This window comes from Alosa alosa, chromosome 8 (genome assembly GCF_017589495.1).
Source record: "Alosa alosa isolate M-15738 ecotype Scorff River chromosome 8, AALO_Geno_1.1, whole genome shotgun sequence".
In the NCBI taxonomy this organism is placed as follows: domain Eukaryota; kingdom Metazoa; phylum Chordata; class Actinopteri; order Clupeiformes; family Clupeidae; genus Alosa; species Alosa alosa.
In genome coordinates this window covers 25,017,469-25,033,616 of record NC_063196.1, presented here as the reverse complement: position 1 = coordinate 25,033,616, position 16,148 = coordinate 25,017,469, and the positions used below count along the sequence as shown (strand labels likewise).

At 41.6% G+C, this 16,148-nt stretch overlaps 2 protein-coding genes and 1 non-coding gene across 7 annotated transcripts in view; 1 reads left to right on the top strand and 2 right to left on the bottom strand.

Annotated features, from left to right (window-relative positions):
- Positions 1-7,176, bottom strand: part of disp1 (dispatched homolog 1 (Drosophila)) — a 63,495-nt gene extending 56,319 nt beyond the window's left edge. For 2 of the 5 annotated variants that reach the window (XM_048250837.1, XM_048250838.1), the window contains exons 1-2: positions 6,999-7,176; positions 4,211-4,302 (exon numbers count right to left, since the gene is read on the bottom strand). The gene's annotated coding sequence lies outside the window, so the exon portion shown is untranslated. Of the gene's footprint in view, positions 1-4,210; positions 4,303-6,918; positions 6,938-6,998 lie in introns of those variants that run through there. The other 3 variants (XM_048250839.1, XM_048250841.1, XM_048250842.1) reach the window with 3 other exon arrangements.
- A 2,801-nt stretch (positions 7,177-9,977) lies between these two features.
- On the bottom strand, positions 9,978-11,674 carry LOC125299403 (MADF and BESS domain-containing protein). The gene is made up of 2 exons (XM_048250669.1): positions 11,447-11,674; positions 9,978-10,778 (listed from the first exon to the last, which is right to left on the bottom strand). Exons 1-2 carry the CDS (start codon positions 11,580-11,582, stop codon positions 10,294-10,296), a joined length of 621 nt encoding a protein of 206 aa, XP_048106626.1. The 5' UTR covers positions 11,583-11,674; the 3' UTR covers positions 9,978-10,293.
- A 382-nt stretch (positions 11,675-12,056) lies between these two features.
- Positions 12,057-12,138, top strand: trnas-gcu. Its single transcript has one exon. It is a non-coding gene; the product is annotated as a tRNA-Ser (tRNA).
- Positions 12,139-16,148: the final 4,010 nt, after the last annotated feature.

The following is a 16,148-nucleotide window of genomic DNA, read 5'->3' as shown; positions in this document are numbered from 1 at the left end:
CAATACAAGCAATGTGCTTCCACTTTGGAACCACATTCTAAAAGGGGAACGTGAATGTGGTTGCAGATTCCACAGATTTGCACAGCGGCCCAAATTTATTATGTCCAGCAAAGCAGTTTACTTCCATTTAGGTGTGTTGCCACTCACTGGTCATCTACTTCAGGGGAAAGACACAAAACCATCTTCAGCGGAATAACTGAAACCCGAGGCCAGGGGCGCCTGAGGCAAATGTGACTGGACAAGCTGGAGAGCACCAGGTAGACCAGTGGTTAGAAATATGTGTCCAGTGGAGAAAATCTGGCATGGGGTCAGTTCACCGTGTTGTGAGCAACAAATCCTAATGAGATTTTTCTCTGCAGGAGTATTGAAACCTTTCCTTGAAGCTGGGGTGGGGTGGGGTGGGGTGGGGTGAGGGTGATGGTGGAGTGGGTAGTGTGAGAGAGACAAGCACTGGTGAGACAAGTGTCTACTCAGTCACCTGGAACACACTTCAAAAGCGATCAGACACACAACCTCACTTCACACACATGATATAAAAGTTTACCTAGTACTGGATGTTGCTGACCAATTCCCTTTTAAATGCATTGGAAGATTGGATCTGTCAGACAGACAGACAGAGTTTAACAGGAGTTTTAACCACGCCACCACTCCATAATTTTTATGTTTAAAAACATGAGACCAATCCAATAAGAAACACACCGAAAAAGAAAAATGTACCCACTTGCACACATAGCATTATTAACTCTGACTGAGCACAAGACGATGGCCTTTGCCGTGCATGCAGGAAGTGGACACATAACACGCAGACAGGCGGGCGGGGAGGGGACTCCGTGCTGTCGGGGCCTGTTGAGAGGAAGGAGCTGCGGAGAGAACAAAAGGTTCAAAGAGATCTCCATCCCGCTGATTTGGCTTTGAGGTCACTCCACCTGAAGGCCATTATTTCTCCTTAGCCCCATTTTCTTCCCAGAAAAAAAAAAGAGAAGGGGTGGGGGAGGCAGGCAGAGGATGATTGGTTTGTAGCAATGGTCAATTTAAAAGTCAGATTGCCATATATTACTGTAATACGCTCTGACAACTCTATTGACTCCAGCCAGCTCTCCGGGAGCAGTGCCGTGGGGGATGGGGGGTGCAGGGTAGGGTGGGGTGGTTGGAAGCCGTGGGGGGAGTAAACTGGTGGAACTAATACACAACACCTGTTGCTTTTCAGCATCCCCACACTATATCAAATATACAAACAGTGACAGCTGCACCCCTGGAATGAGACAGCGAAGGGGTACGGAGGGCGAACGCGAAAGACAGAGCCACGCGTTGTTCCTCCACGCTCGTCCCAACGGGCCCTCTGGCGAATAGCCGGGAAGGAGAACGGAACGGGACGATCTCGCGTCTCTAAAGTTTCACAGGCAGCTTCGGAGGAGCACCATGCACTATCGATTTCCCCCTCTGCCTAAGGACGCCCATCCGGAGCAGGCCCTATCGAGAGCCTGGTTTCAATTATCAGGCCCATAAAGCCCCATAATAGAGATGACATGATCTATTGCCTGGTTAGATGGCATGACCCACGCATGATAGGCTGACAGTCCCAAAGGCTATCCAACTCCGAAGCTGCTCAGACAAGTGTGAGTTATTGCGTGCCTTTGATTGGCCGTGCCAATCGGCGGATGAGGCACTGATAGTTTTGGGTAAGATACAAAAGACACAAAACCCGAGGACTGCCAGGCTTTTGATTTCTTTTATGACTTGATATCCCCGGGCTTAAGGGTTAAAGAGCAGGCTGTGGCTTCAAACGAGAAATAACCTATAAACTTCTTTTTTTCTGTTTTCTCCCCCCTTTCTCCTAGTCAAGCCCGATGCTAAATTTTTCATGCCGTTGAGGCTCCGAGCCCAGTTCTGTTCCTGTAGAGGTCAGTTTATCAGAGACCTGGCTCTGTTTCCACTGGGATCGTGCTGACCCCTCAAGGTGCCTGAACTTCAGCAGAGCCCTGGGTCACAGGGTTGTAAATCTACAGCGGGATGGATCCAATTTAACCCCTTACTGGGGATGGCTGTCTTCAGCTTGATGGATAGTGGCACTTTTTCCTCTCCATGTGAAACATAGTATGCTACATTAAAAAAGAGATAGAGATAGAGAGCGTGACTGTCTTCTGGCTTGGCATATTCAAACCATAAACTAGAATTAGTTTGGTGTTCCTTGCTCTCATCTGATGTTGTAAATTTACAGAATAAATGTTACCATAAATAGGCCAGTTAAAAACTCTATAAAACATCTATGAACAGCATTTCTATAACAGCAAGTATAGTCTACACTGAGTTGGCCACAAACTAAAAAAAGATTCAAAACCATTTTGCTTCCTACCAGAATGAATCATAAGAAAGGAGTGAGGAGCTATGCAAAAACTTCTACAAGATGCCCCTGCACAGGGACGGCCATATCGATGGCGTCTGATCACCGATCGGCATGAGGACTCCTTGCGGTGCTGTCGGACCCAGAGCCTGGGAGCTGTGTGCAGCTGTTGCTCACAGCTGTCGGGCCGTTGTCCGAGCCGGGCCAAAATGGGGGCCTGCGGAGAGACGAAAAAACGTCCGAAACGCTGCGCCCCTCCATCACGGGGCAGCCAGCGGTCTGCCAAACGCGGGGGAAACAACCCCTCTGTGTTTTTACAGTTGAATCTGGCACGGCACTTGCTCAAGAGAGAGAGAGAGAGAGAGAGGAATGTCAAGTCACAGCCATGGTTGTGGCCTCACAAACCCTGCCTTTGTGTCCTCTTTGCCAGGAGCATTCAAAAGTTCCACTTCTCATCCAGTGATCTTGATTCAATGTGCTTTGTGTTGAATAAATAAAGATGAGAATCCCCCTCCTCTACCTCTCCCCCTACCAGCAGAAAGGTTACACAAGCGTCATAATTCCAGGTCAAACATGTGACTTTTACCCACAATATTGCTCTTCTCTACAGACATCTGTGAAAAATATTAAATAATTAAATAAGTGCACGGTGACACTGATAGCCGGCCCTGGTCTGAAGGCAGCCAGGCCATAAACAGAGGGAGCAGCCCTGTTTCCTATCCTTGCTGAGCAAAATAAATCTCCCGACGCAGCCTTCACAGCTGCCTGCAAAAACTAGGTCCACTATCATTTCAAAAAACGAGGGGAAAAAGAGCCATCCACAGGGCTTTCAGCTCAGGAGCTTTGGGGCTGTCCCCAAGGAGAAGAACTCTGCAGCCCTGGGGGGGTGTCCGTGTATGTTTATTCCCTAGTGCACCAAGTAAAGCGGTACACAGCATTGACTGAAGGCTGGAATCTGACGTGAAGAGAGAAAAAAAAAATGTATCTAGTCGGCAGGCGAAGCATACTGAAAAAGTCAAAGCTATCAGTGTTACAAATGTTTTTTTTAACCAAATTTTGTGTTTGTGTCTGTGTGTGTGTGTGTGTGTGTGTACGCATGGAGAGCTTTCAGTTAATTGAAGTGGTCAGCGTCAGAGGGGGCTGGAAGGTGTGTAATCGGAGCTGACATGTTATGTCTTCAAGGCAGTGTTTGCTAACTGAAAATATGCAGCTCAGGCAACCCGGCTCATATTTAGTTAATGTTTAGCTCTGGAATGAGTGACAGTCAAATGCGCAAATGCAACCTCTGTGTATTTGGACTGGAGAATCTTTCATCTGCTCTGATCTGCTGTCTTTGTGAAGTACCGGGTTGAACCAGTGCTTCAGCTTGACCAACAAAAAAATGCGGCCCTTAAATGAGAGAGCTCTTCAAATGCAGGAAGCTAACAAATGAGCTCGAAATTTGACTAGTATTGAGTAATATTATCATTTCTTTGAAGGGTTCAGTATGATGTAAATTACCTAATAACAACTAAACTCCACTTCAGGAAACACTGAGACTCACAACCTGGGCTAACATGTTGGTTTAGGTACAGGATGAGGTGTCTCAAACCAGCCAATTACAGGGCAATATTATGGTGTTGGGTGTAGCCTGTGGGCACCCTCTAGTGGAAGATCAAGGGAAGCATTTTTTTTAACTTGGTGGTTTAGTTGATTCACCATGTTTAGTAAGAAGCAAATGTTCTAGATAAGTAGATCATTTCTAAGAGACGCTAGAGATTTCAACACACGGTACAGAGACCAAATGCATCTTCAACATTTCTGACCCTGACTTAAGGCCACTGATAGGGACAGAATGAATGATAAAAAATAAAAAAAATAAAAACTTACTGAAGGCTCCAACCATGGGAAAAACGTACTCCTAGAACTCCAGCCTCCAGCTTTGGCAGTGGATGATCTCACCCCACTTTGCGTAGGAGCAGCTGATAAGAAAGGTTGTCAAAGACGACAAATTAATCTGGGAACCGGAGGGAAACTCCGCCGAAACACCACAATCCAAAATAAAAAAGGAAACATGCTCACCAGGCCTTAACTATGTATCATAGCTTATTATACATTTTAATCTTCAAGAGTAAACATATAATTATCTCCTTTGAAGACAAGTCTAAGATGAGCATTGGAGGTGCAGTTCTTAACACGGAACAGTCAGCAACTATAAAGTGTTGCTGCATAAGGTTAGAGACATATGGTAAGATGTGATTACAGATGCAACGTTCAAAAAATGGCTCAACAAGGACAGTTCCAGTTCCAGAATTGAGATTTCCACCATCATGTAGTAAAATAGATAGACCTACTGTTAAATTACTAGCTTTGAATGCAAAAAGCCTTAAGGCAGACCTTAATCGGATAGGAGGGCAGCCCACACTAACTTCACATGTTATATACACCCCAGTTTTTAAAAATGTATGTTAATGAGTAACATAAATGAGGGCAGTTTCCATTGGCAGGCTGCATTTCAGGCATTGTCTGTCAAGTATGCATATTTCAAAATGTAAAAGGAAAAGGCTAATTATATTGTTATCAGGATATGACATAAGCCATAACATGATATGACATTTTGGGTACATCGTGTGTATGTGTGTGTATCTTTTTGGTGGAGGGGAGGGGGGCATTGGTGGGCTAAACTTGGGGTGTCCCCCTCACCCACTTCCAGCTGTATGGCTGGGAAGCAGTATAAGCATGTGACCTCAGAGCAACCGACCCCATCTGGGTAATTAACTTCCTACACAAATCACAGGGGTGCCTCCTGCCCTGTTAATGGACTTAGGTCTGTCTACCTAGAGTCCGATCTGAAAAAAGTCGCCTGAAAATATACTGGCCATGCAATATGAAGCTCAAGCAAAGAGCAAAAGCAGAGGGTAATAAACCACTCCGTTAAGCTCAGTTTACAGTGAAAATCTGTGCGTAAAACACACAAGATGCATCTTTCACAGTGCATGCAGGTCATGAGGGTCATGACACAGCAATGCAACACTTCAAACATAATTAAATCAACAATCCTCTTAGCTGGGAAAAATGTGACAAACAAGCTCCACATGTCAGAAAATGTGTTAATCCACTTCACACAAGGGTTGGGGACAAACAAAGTTTGCGTATGGTGAGGCTTAGTTTTGCCACATTATTTATAACCTTCCAATACTACTAGGCTTCTTACCATGTGACATTTGCTGGTAATATTCATATGATGTTAAGTGGGTGTAAGGAGCAGATTACTGAAAGACACACTGTCCGATCACACACACACACACACACACACACACACACACACTTGAAAATTCTATGTGGAATTAGCCAGACCTACTCCCTGTTTCTAAGATTTATGGTCAGTCAAGAAAGCCACCGTCTCCTGAGGACGCCTGGGCTTTCCAAGGGCAAGTACACCACTCATCTATTTTCCCGATAGAGTGACTTCAGCCTCCATCAAACCCCTAAGAGGTCAGGACAGACTCTTCTGACAAAATGCCTGGGCCGCCTAATTAAATTATAGGCGTGGGTAGAGACTGCCAACAATTTTGAGAGGAGTACTCCAAGCCAATGACTTGGCTATCTGGCGTAAGGACATTCAAGGTTGTGTGTGTGTGTGTGTGTGTGTGTGTGTGTGTGAGAGAGTGTTGGGGCTATGGTGATGGAAGATTACAGACTGCAATGAGATAATGTTTCACTTGGATATCATTGGATACGTCCCTTAGTATTTCATTTGACATATTAATGTGTCTTTATGTATTTAACAGGGCCTACATGATATACCTGCTTCCTGACAACAGGATTGTAGATTCAAACAAACAATTCAAATCAACTAAATTTGACTGTCCTGAATGAGTGGTCAATGAAAGGTGCATACAGGTAAGCAATAGATGAGAGGAAGATGTAGGGGTCAATGGAAATGTGCAGTCATTACAATCACCACACATTCGTGAGACTTTGTTACCCAATAACTGACCAGTAATAATTCTGTATCACACAATCATCGTAACAGAAACACACTTTCCTCACGACTAGTGATATCCATGTCCCCGAATAAGGTTGAGTGTGTCACAGCTTTCTCCGAGCATCACGTGGGACAAATGATAATGAAACTCTATCGATCCATTCGTTGCAATGCGCACTACAATCGCATTCCATTGCAACAATACAACTCACCGTGGGACGCATCTTGGCTTGCATGGGTATGGAAGAGCTAGCCACTGTTAGCAAAATTAGCTCCTAGTTTTCCTATGGCCAAAGACTGATGCAATTGTAGAATGTAAGCTTCGCCGACTGTTTATTCACAAACTACATCACGAAAGTAAGTTAGCCGAGAACACGCTTTTCTCATCCATTGACCCCCAAAACTGGGAAGAGAGATATAAACGCTATTTAGCCACAGAAACGAATGTAGGAGGGTAGCGTTAGAAATGTTTTAAATGATAATACCCATGGGTTAGTTTTTGCTGTGCTCGATAAATAAACGTACTTTACTTAAGTAAGAGAAGGTAACGCTAGCAATCTACGCATAACAAATACAGTATGCTTCAAGCGAGGTTAGCGTTACTTCTTACACTGGCTATATGAAAGTCAACGCCACCATGAGAGCACTCCAAACATAGCTGAAAGGAACAGAAACATTGCATTCTCTTACTTTGATTTATCCTGACCTGTAGAGGAGTTCAAGCATGACGCCCGAAAAATTCCTGTTGTCTGTTTGGAATTGTGGTACTCTAACAGGAAGTGAGCTCCTGTGGCGTTGCGGCGGACAGGGAGTAGGAAGTATCCCATTGGATGGCGATATGTGAAAAAGCAAAGCAAAGCCCACTCGACTCAGCCGCACTAGCCCACACCACTCCTTACCTCAAACTTGCAATACATCCTTTGATCAGTGGGGAGCGCAAAGCAGATGTTGAAGTTCACTTTGCAGTTACACAGCCACTACAGTTAAATTCCATAAATCACGTCACTATTATGTTTACGTTTGCTGTTTTGCGCAGGCCCCTTTTATGTAGGCTCTGCACTTTACTTTTTACTTTCACTCAATTGGCTGACAGAACATCAGTGGAAAATGTGAAACAGATTTTAGTATTGTATAGACTGACTCCTTCAGGTGGATATGAAGGGTGTAGAATAGCCATTTATGGCCCACACTCACCTTTCAGAGACCCCCAGATGTTTACATCATTCTGGGTCACAAAAGCCTTTCGTGTTGTTTTACCGCCCCCTGATGGTGACTACTGGTAAAATCAATTATCAAGGGGCCACAGTTCACATACAGCTGTGTGATATTTGTGCTACACGACTTATAAGCATGCAATTCATCCCCGTGCACCACATAATTTATGGAACATCGTGTTAGTGTTGTCAGGGGTCATCTCACAACACTGATATATTCCGTAAATTATGTGATGCATGCAGGTGAAGTTCCCCGATCCCCATAGCACAAACATCTGGGCATTGGTCATAAGCCCAATTAAACCTCAGTGACAAAAACTACTATGGCTATTCACTGTTCGATGCTGCCTTCAAAAACTACCGTTATTCAGATATAGCAAAAAGAGTTTTTTTTTTCGGTTTTGTACCGCACTTGTTGCCTCGCTCCCCAGTTAGACATCTTAAAAGGCAGCAGTTTTTACCGTTTTAAACAGAGCCATTGTCTTTGCACTTTGCACTTAAAAGTTCAAGATCACACACAAATGGCCCTAATCTAAAGGGCTGACAAAAAGAAAAACACAGTAGGCCTATAATGCTCATTGAAATCTGTCTGCAAGCACTTGTGAACGGGGTCCAAGCATTTGCAGAGCTTAATGCAGGTCACAGGTCACCGTCTTCTGATAGCTGCCAGTGCCTATGCCAGAAATCAAACTTACGACCCTTACGAGCATTGTTTAGCTTAACAGCTCACGTAAACGTATCCGAACAAGCGTGCAGCGAATCCGTCAGAGGTCCTCGTGTTAACCAATATCAACGTGTCCAACAAATCCAATCCGGCAAAACAGAGGAGTGAATAGGATGGTAGTCTCAACTTCCAGCTGGGGGCAGCTTGCGAAAATCGGAGCTGAAAAGACATAATGTCAACGCGGCTTTACAGTTTTTCTGCTTGGACCCCTAATGACAGGGCAATTCTGTTATCTATTCGCCTTTTTCACCCGGCGGCCAGAGCGAGGCTACAGGGTACACTTGCCATTACACTTATTACACTTAAGTCCAGCAGTCCACCAAAAAAACTAACTGAAGAAGAATCAGCGAACCCTTCCTCTTTTTCGATGAGCTTTTTTTTTTTTGGCAGTTTGCAAACGGAGTGCATTACCACCATCTGCTGCACTGAGGTGTAATGGCAAGTGTACCCTGTAGCCTGGCTCTGGCCGCCAGGTGAATTAGGGCCTCCTTACACCAAACAACTTTGACATGATTTAGGAAAGATTCTTAAAAGATTGGAGTCTTTTAACTAATGCCTCCCATTCAAGCGTTACTCAAAAGACTACAATCTTTCAAGAGCCTTTCCCAAATCTTGTCATAGTCGTTTGGTGTAAGGAGGCCCTAAGACAAATTGCTGATGCTCTATCTATTGCTAGTAAGATCCTGAGTGCAAACATAAGTAGATCAGTTGAATGCTCTTACACATCACACAATTGCTGTAGTTCATGCATGAGCCACTTTGTTCATTGACTGACTTTGCACATTGCCTGTCATTTAAATTAGGTCCTCTAGTGTTGCTCAAGTCTTCAGAACATACCAAAGGAAAGCAAGACATGCCGTGTCTGACATAATAACAAGAGATGCCCTTTCAATTACACTAACAATTATGCTGTGTCCACTACCCTTTTCAAGGGGTATCCCAAGTATATTGTTTACTTCGCAAACCTAGTGATAAACGGAACATCCCCACGTCTTAGTTTTCCTCACAAAACAAAAACCTAAGAGCTGTTCCATAAGGAAGTTTACCACTTACCCTGAGGAGTTAAATGTACTGTGAGTGATCATGCAGGAAGTCAGGTTTGTTTGTGTTTATGTTTATATTTAAATGCATTAACAGATGCTTTTGACCAAAACAACGTACATTATATTTTAACCAAGGACCAAACGAAACACACCAAAGAGGTAGCTCACCCCTCCCTTCACTCCTCCCACAGAAACTCGACAGTTTCGTTTTTGTTTGGGAGACAGGCTGCCCCCACTTTGTTTCCAGTTTTTTCGGAGCCTGGGTTGACTATAGAGACCAGTTTTTTTTACAGTGTACTCACAGAATAGGCAGCTAGAGGAGATGCAGTCGAGAGGAGATGATTGCTGACATGACGACAAAAAATACTATGGGCTTGAAATCGCATACGATCGCTGACTGCACCTTTAACTCAAGTCAGTCACTAAGCCATGTACTTGGGATACCCCTCAGACACACTTTTAGATGTTTGTAAGTTTCAGGCCTTCTTCATTTCACTGAATCAGTGCTCCTTATAATATTTCATATTTTCCATTGGTGATGGTACATATTCTTTGGACAGGACAATCACAACCATCGCATCAACATAAACAAGGGCCATCCATGTCAAACATCAACATAGTGGACATGACACCAAGCATGGGAAAGAACAGTTTACAGGGACCAGTGGAAACTTAAAACACACCAAGCTGACAAACTTACCATTTATTTTAAAACTAACTTCATGGCCTACATGTTACCATAGAGGTCTCCAAAACAAGATGGAGGTAAAATTGTCATGAAATATGAACATAATTAATTTGGTGCCGAGATCTACTTATTGTAAAACAAAACCACCCAATAACTAAATTAGTCAGATGTGTTGGCTGGATTTATTCGGAGAAAATGTCACAACACATCTGTTGTGCAATTGTTGTCGTGTTAAACTTTCTGACAGGCTGATACAGAGGGAACAACCATTTTCTCTTAGTATAAAAAACTTTGTAAATTAAAGATAAGCTAAATTCTACTGAAACTCTGCTTCATATAGTATTTGGTGTATTTTCAGTTTTACAGCACTCTTCTTGGCGTAAGGTAGCCGTCTAAGGTAAGGGAGCAAGCTGAAGAGAAACATCTCATCTTCCAACTCATCTGTCCCGTCTACCTGCCATTTCCTTTTCCTGCTGGACTTGTGGGAACCAGAAGCGGGGAAGTGAGAGGACGCGTCCAGTCCACTGTGTTCTCCTTCGATTTCGTGTATAACAAAAGATGAATTGCTATCTGCCGGTCTCTCGTCCTCCCTATCTTCATCGTCGCGCTCATCGTCTGGATCGTCTATGGCCGCATTGGCTTGTGAGGTCTTCGACTGTATGAAGGGGGTCAGGAAGGCCATTTGCCAGCTGTACTTCCAGCTCCGATGTGTGCCCCCTGAAGCTCGTCGCCGCTGTTCAGAGCGTTTATCTTTGATGAACATGTCTCTCAAGCTCTTCCATTTTCTTCGGCAGTCTTCCTCTACGTAAAGAAAATAAATGCAGAAGAGTGCTCATTGTTAATTAAGCATGTCTTAAAATCTGTGCATGATTAACCATGTATTTCACACTTGGATGAGTCGCTGAATGAACACAGCAACTAACTTGCCTGTTTGTCTTATGGGACCTATATTTTGGATGGAACTTAAAACATGAAGCACCCACAGGGACAGTAAATCACACATCGACTAACGTTAACAGTTAAACAGTCTATTGCAATATAGGACATTATATAACATTACATTGTAGATAAAACACCGGTGAGATTACCAGCTAATTTAGCAAACAGACGAAAAGCTAACGTTAGCTAACAATAGCTACCAAGCCAGAACACTTTTTGTTGTACTGAAAGAACAGAAATAGCAGCTTCAGGCGCTCAAAGGGCAAATGTGGCCGTCGTGTTATGTTAGGTGGGAACAATTCCGACAAACTATGACTAAAACGTTAAAGGACTGAACAACAATGATGACTTTTTACATATAACACCAGCTCAGCTAACAGTAGATGCAAACCTTCGCCGGCTAGCAAAGTCAGCTAGCTACCTTACAAGCGAGGCTGCCATACAGTTTCACAGCTCACTGAGCAGCTAACTAGCTAGGAAAGCTTAGCCTACAAAAAGCAAGCTTGTTTGGCAAATAGATACATCATTACCTGGCATTTCAACTTGCAAACTTACAGCCCTCCATGCTTTTGCTTTTCTGTCGGTATCCTTGTAAGAATTTAAAGTTGAGTTGTATAACTCTGGATAATCCGAAACAGCAGAAATTAGTCTTTCTTCCAATGTCATTTTGGCAAACGAAAGGAGAGAATGTAGCCAGGCTTGCCAGCTAGCTGGCTGGGTTCACAAACACAAGTCGTCGCGCGTGCGTATTGGCAAAATGCACGGGAGGCTACCGTAACAGTTAGCTACCACCCTGTGGCAGGCAGACAAACGCAACATTTTTGCCAAATAAACCACATATTTTGTTCATCGAGGTGTAACATTAACAACATTATTGGAGATAGCTAATTTTCCAGACAATTAGTTTTATATTTAACCAACTAGGCAGTGTTAATTCAGCGTGCTAATACACCATTGCAAAGTCGAGTCCTACTTGAAGATGAGGCTTTAAATGATCGAAAATTATTTGAATGCAACACTTGATAATCAAGCAATCCATCAGAGATTATGTAGGGTTGTCTTTAGTAGTAAATAAATCCATGAATGTCATGATTTTGTTATTATTGTGTTATAAAACATGCGTTATTACACAGAGAATATGACGAGGTGGCCGAGTGGTTAAGGCGATGGACTGCTAATCCATTGTGCTCTGCACGCGTGGGTTCGAATCCCATCCTCGTCGTTAACTTTTCACTTTTCTGACATATGTCATAGGCCTACTATTAAATAGGAATGCAACTAGGGATGTAACGTAGTAGTAGTAGTAGTTTTCAACTGCTTTGTTCAAACTATCAGTGGAGAGAGCTGGGGCGTCTATTTAATATTTCGCTCAGTCCCACCCCTTCCATTTGCCATGGGACCAATATTTGGAAAAATTATGAACAGTAGCCTAGTCAATGGCGAAAGAGAAATAATTTTCTGGTCCCGAGTTTCATAGAATTTAAAAGTTGTGTTGCTACCTATTATTTTAATAAAGGTGTTCCATTCCAATTTTAATCTGATTCAATTGGATCTGTGTTTCATATGAAATCTATCATTATTAAATGTAAATATAGAGCAGCACTTACCTTGCAGTAACAATGAATTTGTCAACATTCTTCTCACCACTGATAATGTGATTTGGACTTGAGACTGTATTTTGCCTTCATTTTGGACACCTCATACATTGAGTGACGGAACACCCTAACTTGTCATACTATATTTACATATTTGTTATTGTTGGATTCAGTACAACCCCACCTTTTCAACAAGCCACCATATGTGTTTCTATGATAATCCCTGTTAAAGCAGCTAAAGTAAATGAAAACATTCTGCATAGATAGGCCTATTCATTTTTGCATGTCCGCTTATTTTAGGTGTATGTTTACATGTCTCTATTCATTCCATACATCAAGATATTCACATCCAGTCTTTTCTAGTAGGTAAAGCAACTGACTATAAACATGCCAAGTTGCAAAGCTCTCAGAGTTTGTGTGATTGATTTGCACTATTATATGCCTTAACTCCAATTCGGACAGGCTATATTTTAGTCTTTTTTTGGTTTTGGGGGTGTATAACAATATCTGTTAATTTAACAATCTTAGCAGTAAAATATTTTTAGCCAAGAATCCATTTCATATATGGGAGACCTTAGAGATGAGGAAAAACATTGTTGGGTTTAGTTCTACCTCTGGTAGAGGTATCTCAAAAACGAAAGCCCTTTCTGACCATTTGTCACTAGCCTATTTGTATTCTGTCAGCTCTTTCTCTTGTATCACTCAACGCTAGGGGGTTACGCATAACGTTAAACGCAAAACCTTATTTCTATTTGCTAAACAGTTTAAATATGATTTTTTTTTTCAAGAATCTCATTCTATTACAGACGATATCAATTTCTGGAGGTCTCAGAGGGGTAATTCTGTTTGGCTCTCTCAGAGCGCTCAGCTGGGGTTGATACTTTAAAAAACAGATTCAATGGAGAGTCTTGCTTACAAAGTGTGACTCTGATGGACACCACATATGCCAAACAGTAAAATGTGACAAAACTATTTCTCATAATTATCAATATCTATGGCTACAATACAAAGATAAAAAATGACAACCTTATTCTTTCTTTAGAAGACATATAGGTAAACTGGTTAGGCAAATTCCCAAATGCCACCTTAGTTTTAGGAGGGGACTACAATATGATTCTGAATAGTAACTTGGATAAATGGCCTCCTGGTCATTCACATAGCTAACTCCAATCTTAAAGCATTTATGGACAGATTTAGTTTAATGGATATTTGGAGAGTGAAATATCCTGATGATAGATAATTTACATGGAGTAATAAATCAGGTTCAAGTCAGTCAAGAATAGACTTCTGGTTAATTTCTAAGAGCTTCAACAAAGATTTGATTGATGTAGAGGTATTCCCTACTCCTCTCACTGACCACAAAGCTATAAATATTATAAAGATAAATATCTCCATATCTAGAAAGAACACTGCACATGCAGTCTACAGGAAACTTAATAGCTCTTTATTAACTTGAAGAGGTAAAGGATAAAGTAACAAGCTTGATCACTTTCTTTTGGGTTAAAGCTAAAAACGAAAAACAATATGGAATAAATTGGGAGCTTTTAAAATTTGAAATAGGTATCTTCTTAAGAAAATGTGGTAGTCTCAAAGCCAAACATAGAAAACTTAAGGAAGCAAGAGCAGTGACAAGAATCTCTTCTTTGTCTAATAAAATGCCTGATTCATTATCAGAGGAGGAAAAGTTGGGACTTGATAACTTACAGGTAAAGTTAGATGAATTATACACTCATAAAGCTAAAGGTGCATTTGTTCGGTCTAGAGCAAAATGGCTTGAGGAAGGAGAACAAAATTCACATTACTTTTTTAATTTGGAAAAACGTCATTCTAACTACAGCAGGATTAATAAATTGAACATTGATGGGGTTATTACAGAGGACCATCGTGAAATGGCCAACTTCTGCAGTAACCTTTATAAAAATGTATATAGCTCTAGGTTCTGCTAGGCTTCAGCAGATACCTTATTGAACTCTCTCTCAGTTAAAACTATTGATGAGAGTGAAACAGTTATGTGACCAGCCTATTACCATAGAAGAGGTTAAGGACGCCATCATTGGCCTAAAAAACAATAAAGCGCCAGGTACTGATGGTCTAACTTCAGAGTTATATAAATCGTTTATCAGTGAACTTACCCCTTTTCTACATGAAGTTTTCTCTGAAAGTATAATGAAAGGATGTCTTCCTACCACCATGACTCAAGGGTTGATCACATTAATTCCCAAACCCAACAAGGATGTGTTGCTCATTGAAAACTGGCGCCCGATCTGCCTTCTTAATAATGACTACAAGGTGTTTGCTCTCCTCTTAGCTAAAAGACTTAAGATGGTCCTCCAATCTATTATCGCAGAGACTTAGTCTGGGTTTATGAACAAAAGACACATTACAAACAACATCAGACTAGTTTACCCTGAGCTAATGGAGGATTACCCTGAGCTAATGGAGGATAAAGGGTTCATCTTGTTTTTAGATTTCTATAATTATACAATACAGATTATTATAATTTTACAATCTTTGACAAAATTTTGATTTGGTAATTATTTTTCTTCTGCTATTGATACTCTCTATAAAAATGGGAATTGCTTTGTGAAACTCATGGGTGGTACTTCTCCTAGATTTGATCTGTACAGAGGCATTCGACAGGGATGCCCCACCTCCCCATACCTTTTCCTTTTAGTGGCACAGCTTTTAGCAGACCACATTAAATCCAGTAATGTAAAAGGTATCTCTATTGTGGAGAATTACCGGTATCCATAACTCAGCTGGCAAATGACACAACGCTTTTTTTAGAAAATGAGCAGCAAATCCCTGTTGCGATAGAAGCGATTGATGTGTTCTACAAGGCCTCAGGTCTTTACTTAAATATAAACAAATGCGAACTAATGGCTATTAAGGAGTGTTCTGTTAATTCCCTGTATAACATCCCTGTAAAAGATGAAATCAGATATTTAGGAATATTACTCACTAAAGATCAGCAAAGAAGAATGTCATCAAATTTTAATCCCATCTTAGAAAAAGCTTAAAAAAGGCAGAGGGTATATCTAAACAGACTTATGCAGCACTCTGCACCTTGACAAGAAGTTACTTGCAGAAATTGATAAAATACTCCTCAACTTTGTCTGGAAAAACAGATCCCATCACTTAAAGAAAACAGTACTAATGAACTCATATGATAATGGTGGTCTTAATTTTCTTGATTTTACTACTCTAAATAGCTCTTTTAAGCTAAAGTGGTTGAAACAGTTTTTCCATAGTCCAACTTCTATCTGGAATATCATACCCTCTCATAACCTATCAAAACTGGGTGGCTTAAACTTCCTCCTTATGTGTAATTATGATATTGATAAAATTCCTGTCAAAATGTCTTCCTTTCATCGTCAGGCCTTCCTCTCGTGGTGCCTCATCTACAAACACAATTTCTCTCCTCACAAATATTACATTTGGAACAATAAGGATATCCTTTTCTCTTCTTAGAACAGTGGTTCAACAACAATATTATTTGGGTAGACCAGCTATTTGATAGGGATGCCCTACTTTTCACTTATGATGAATTCCTTTCTGAATACAATATCCCTGTAACACCAGGTGACTTTGTTAGAGTTTTTGGAGCCATTTCATCTGGTGTGTGTATGCTATTTAG

Excerpts from the sequence above, each read along its gene's own strand:
- LOC125299403 (XM_048250669.1), bottom strand. The coding sequence starts at position 11,582 with ATGACATTGGAAGAAAGACTAATTTCTGCTGTTTCGGATTATCCAGAG. Across the intron at positions 10,779-11,446 it reads TTTGCAAGTTGAAATGCCAG|AGGAAGACTGCCGAAGAAAA; the intron begins GTAATGATGTAT and ends TTCTTTACGTAG.